The 5,048-nt window shown below is 35.8% G+C and overlaps 1 protein-coding gene across 1 annotated transcript in view; it reads left to right on the top strand.

Moving 5' to 3' along the window:
• LOC105003111 (ankyrin repeat domain-containing protein 26-like) overlaps positions 1-5,048 on the top strand; it is a 48,140-nt gene that overhangs the window by 24,414 nt on the left and 18,678 nt on the right. Inside the window, exons 10-13 of the mRNA XM_010860076.1 lie at positions 741-892; positions 2,329-2,496; positions 4,318-4,351; positions 4,639-4,774. Coding sequence (XP_010858378.1) covers positions 741-892; positions 2,329-2,496; positions 4,318-4,351; positions 4,639-4,774 — 490 coding nt within the window. The remainder of the gene's footprint in view (positions 1-740; positions 893-2,328; positions 2,497-4,317; positions 4,352-4,638; positions 4,775-5,048) is intronic.

Raw genomic sequence — 5,048 nt, 5'->3', positions numbered from 1 at the left:
CTTAGCGACCTCATGGACTACAGCCTACCAGGCTCCTCTGTCCATGGGATTTTCCAGGCAAGAGTACTGGAGTGGGGTGCCAAATAGTGGGGCAGTAATAGGTAATTATTTCTATACCTTCTAGCTGTAAGGTTTGATGGTTATTGAATGTGGAATTGGGAAGCATTACTTATATTCCAGAATTCCACACTAACTAAACTCCTCAGTTTCTTTCTGCTCCTTGTGTTTTGGTAAACTTTGGTTCATTATTTTAGTGAACACCATCACCTTTTTGCTATCTCCCAGATCCAAGTGAGAAAAGAATTATAAAAGGCAGTGGGGAAAGAATAGCTTTAGTGCAGAAAGAATGTTTCCTTTCTGAGGCGTGAAGGTGTCACATCCTCTACATCTGGCTGTTTAATGGAAAATCCAGGTAGTAAAGACCAAAGAGGACAGATTTTGTGTCTTTGTCTTTTTATTTCTCTGTCTCTGCCAGTCAGATGGGGAAGACTGAATGTGAATAATTGCATCTTGTTAAGAAAGCCATTTTTGAAATTTTGGGAATTTTGTTTCTTTTCCTCAAACAGAAAGGAGCAGATTTTACAAAAATTCCAGTGACTTGTAAGTGATAAAATAAACAGAAAAATATATTTTTATCAGTTAAATTCAGGGCAAACACTGAGTCAAATAATAAAATTGAAAACAAATGTCTTTATAATAAAGAAGTAGCAATTATTCTTAGTGTCAAACTTTCATTAAAGGTTGAAGAAGAAAAGAAGCACAAAAGTAGTGAAGCGGAAATATCAGACAACGTATGCGACGCTGCTGATGAGAGTGGATTGATTCAGCAGAGAAAGAGCGGAGGAAACAGCAACCAGGAGTTTCCTGCTATGGAGAATGAAGATTCTGATAGGTAATTCTATATCAATATTTAACAGCAGGTCACTTGTTATTTTCCTATAAAATAATTTCTAACTTGAGCTAATGTTTGTGATTTACAGATTTTCTATTTTACTAGAGATATAGTTATTTTTAATACTCTTGTTCTTTAGCCTTAATACTAGAGTTCCTTTGTTAACATACCACCATGTTACATGTTAGAGTATTCTGGATTTGACTGCATATTTGCCTTAACCAGTGTGTTGTATATTTAAATTTATTTTATGTCACTAATGAACATCCTTTCATTTCAGTTTGAGGACTTCTTTCAGCATTTATTATGAGGCGAGACTAGTGGTGATGAACTCCATCAGGTTTGCTTTGTCTGGGAAAGTTTTTATTTATCCTTCATTTCTGAAAGACTTTTCTGGATAGAGTACCCTTGGTTGGCAGGGTTTTTCCTCCTTTGAGTATGTCCATGGATGGAGGCCAAAGTGTTGTTGGTGGCGAGAAAACTGATGAGGCACCTGTCTTTCAGCCATGTTGCTGATGTCACCCCATCATGTTTAAAAGTAAACTCCCCTCCCCTGGCCAAATATTTCCTTGATTTCTTCTTTCATGGTATATATGCCTCATGTCATTTAAAATATCATCTAAATTAATTGTTAGTTTTTTCTTTGAATTCTTTTTAATTTATTTTTGGCTGCACTGGTTCTTTGCTGCTGTAGTGTGGTGGCTTCTCTTGATACTGAGCGTGGGCTCTAGGGTGCTGACTTCAGTAGTTGCAGAGCATGGGTTTAGTTGCACTATGGCATGTGGGATCTTCCCTGACCAGGAATCGAACCCATGCCCCTTGTATTGGCAGGGGGACTCCTAAGGACTGGACCACCAGGGAAATCCCTAAATTCACCATTATTATATTCAGAAGCAAAATAACAAATATAGTGTAAATCTAATTATGACTGCCATGTCTAAGAGTCAAGGTGCTTAGCCAGTGGACTCCATCCAGGTTTTCAGTGTAGCTCTTGAGGTTCTTCTCAATGTCCTTCCAGATGCATCTCTTTACTTTCTTCCATGTATTTTATACTCTTCCTTCCAGGTTCCTAGGAAATGGCCTAGGTGCCATGTGCCTGATGTTTGTGCTCGTATTTGAATCTCCAAGTAGAATCATTTTCTTCCTTTTCTGTTTCTCACGACCTCCTGTCTTCACTTCTGCAAATCCTTCCTTATTTCACTTATCACTTTCATATGTCAACTTTTACATATCATATTGTATCAGAATTGTATATCTGTGTTTGAAGGAAGAATTTGTTTCCTTGCATATGGTTGGTACTTTGTAACTGTTTTGTGAATTAATCAATGACTTTAGATGGGTAAGAGTTGGAATTTTATAAAAATTGGTTTTTTTTTAATTCTTTATCAGTCAAATTATTAGAAAACATTGGCTTTTTTGTGGATTTTTTAACGTAGCAATCCTGGTGTGCACAGGAAGAAAGTAAAGAAAAAGAACAATGACAAACGGACACCAGAAGAATGTATGATTGCACCAGTATTTGAAAAGACCGAGTCACTGACTGGTGGTCTGCTGCACGTGAATGATGACAGCATTTTAAGGGAAGTGGATCAGGATGATGACAGGTACATTCTACAGATTCTTTGTAGGGGAAGAAATATTAGCATTAAATACTTCTTCTGGAAATAGAGCAGCATAATACAGTGCTCAGGCCAAGACAAGAGGTTCCTCAACTATAGTGGATGAACACTGCTGAAAGGTTAAGGTGAGGGCCAGTGCCTTTGGCCAGAAGTCATTTCAGTAAATAGTCCATTTGGAAGCTGGACTGTAGTGAATACACATAAACATTCCCTAGGGAATATTATTGGGGCAGGCAATGAAGAACTGGATGGTAACTCAAGAGGAATGTGGAGTTCAAAGGTGTTTCTTGTTTTATGTTAAGAAGGAAGCTTTTAGAGTGTGTATGCTATTGGAAATGAGCCAGCAGAGGATGTGCTTATTTAGTTTCATCTTGTTTGCATTTCCAGTACCAGAAAGCTTACTGATTGTATGACATTATCTTTAAACTATTACAGTAAACTAATTGTACATAATAGTTCTGTTCATGTATTAGTTTTATGATAAGGGCTTGCTCATTGGTTCTGAAGAGTAATATTCTTGTGTAACAGAATATGCAAATGATTACTTAAGTTAGTTCTATCATATATAGATTTTCAAAAATTACATAATTGTGAATTTACAAACATTTAGGCTATACTGAATAGGATTTGATCATTCCTTGATGATTCAGTTGATAGTAACATTGTGAGTAGCTTTGATTTTGTAAGATGCTCTGAAACGTCACATCATATTAACTTCATAGTTGTTTATAGATTCCAACCAAAAGGGGAAGATTTTGTTTATATTCAATAGAAAAAAATTACTAACAGTCTTTCACAAATTATTTCTTTTAGATTATATAGATCTAAATGACAAAAACTGTGCTTCCTGTACTAAGAGTGTCATTAACACATATTGTGTGCTCAATAAGTGTATGTCAGATGAATGAAGAAACAGCAGAATGGTTGAATGAATGCCTACTGATGAATTTCTTTACAAAAAACAAAACTTTATTAAAGTAGGTTTCCAGTCTTGCCTACCTCTAAAGTCTTTATAATTTTTGAGAAATAAGTTTTAAGATTCAGAAATTATTATTTATAGCTATAGCTAGACATGGAATAATACTATAGATTCATTTGCTCTCATACTACTTAAAAAAACTTTTCAATATTCCTTTCTCAGCGTATTTTGGAAGAGCAGTGTTGAAGCCAGATTTCTGGGCTTGAATTCTGGGTCTGTTTGATGACATGTTGAGTGAGCTTGGGCAAGTACCTCAGCTTTGTGTGCTCCATTTCTTCCTATACTTATCTCCCAGAATGACTGTGAGGATGAAAATGCCTTTAAGACATGTCAAGTGGTTCTAATAATGCATAACCGATGCCTAGGAAGTCCTCAAAAAGTCTTGGTTATTCAAATGGGTTTCTTTCTTAGAAGGACTGAAGGAATACCTCCCAGATACGTTTTATTGCCATGAAGGTTAGTTCTTATCGAAAACTGAAGTGAAGTCGCTCAGTCGTGTCCAACTCTTAGCAACCCCATGGACTACAGCCTACCAGGCTCCTCCATCCATGGGATTAAAGGACAGGTGCAAAAAACACTGGTACACTGTTTCCTATCACATAACGCAAGTAATATGTTTTTCCTTTTCCTTGGATCTAACTTTAATACTTTATTAATATTACTGACATATTTTTTTGTCCTTTAATGCTCCTCTTGTTTATTGTTGCATCCTTTTATAGAAAATTATTTGCCAATGCAAGAGTTTATATAAAAAAAGAAAAGTTTAGGTATTGTTTGTATTTTTGAATATTTACTATTAGCCTGAAGAGAATCATTTGTTCTTTTAGGCCTGCAAGGAAAACACCGTATGAAAAGAAGAAGGTATAGTAAAAAAAAAAAATTGTACTTTCAAAAATATTATTATCCTTGTCAAAAATACTTTGTAAAAGGAATAGTGGTAAAGTAAAAAATCTTCCTTTGTTGTAGAGAAGTTTACTTTGAACACATCATTTAGAAACACTGTTGGTAAATTTACCCTTTTGATAAAACTCTCTTCTTTTAAGAAATATCTGTTTTTGCTTTGATAAAGAGATATTTATCACCTCTGTACACTTAGTATATTTTATACATATTTTAAGGACATTGTGAAACAGTATTATTTATATTAGGTCAAAGAACAAATGAATTATGTGAACGACCTGGATGACTTAACTCAGTCGTCTGAGATGGTTTCTGAGGATGGCAACGCACTTCACTCTGCAAATTCCACGTTGCAAGTAGAACCTCTTGACTTGGGGTGTAAAGGTAGGACCACAGTGTAAATGTTAACAGAAAGCCTGTCTGTGTTTAGAGTAGTAATATATGCACACCTTGTCAATACTGCTCTAGAGCCAGGGATGTGTTACAGTGCTGTGCATCTCAGAATTTTGTTTTGCATTAAAGGAACATGAAAGTGAGTGTATACTCTGAGCCACAGGCCTATAATCCTCTCACTCACTGTACCCGTGTTGACTTTTATTCTTTCTTGTGCCTTCACCCACGGTCAGGTCAGCATCATTTTCCTCCTAGAGTAACTGAA

Source organism: Bison bison, unplaced genomic scaffold (assembly GCF_000754665.1).
Source record: "Bison bison bison isolate TAMUID 2011002044 unplaced genomic scaffold, Bison_UMD1.0 scf7180017864461, whole genome shotgun sequence".
Taxonomy (NCBI): domain Eukaryota; kingdom Metazoa; phylum Chordata; class Mammalia; order Artiodactyla; family Bovidae; genus Bison; species Bison bison.
This window is presented reverse-complemented; position numbering and strand designations above follow the sequence as displayed.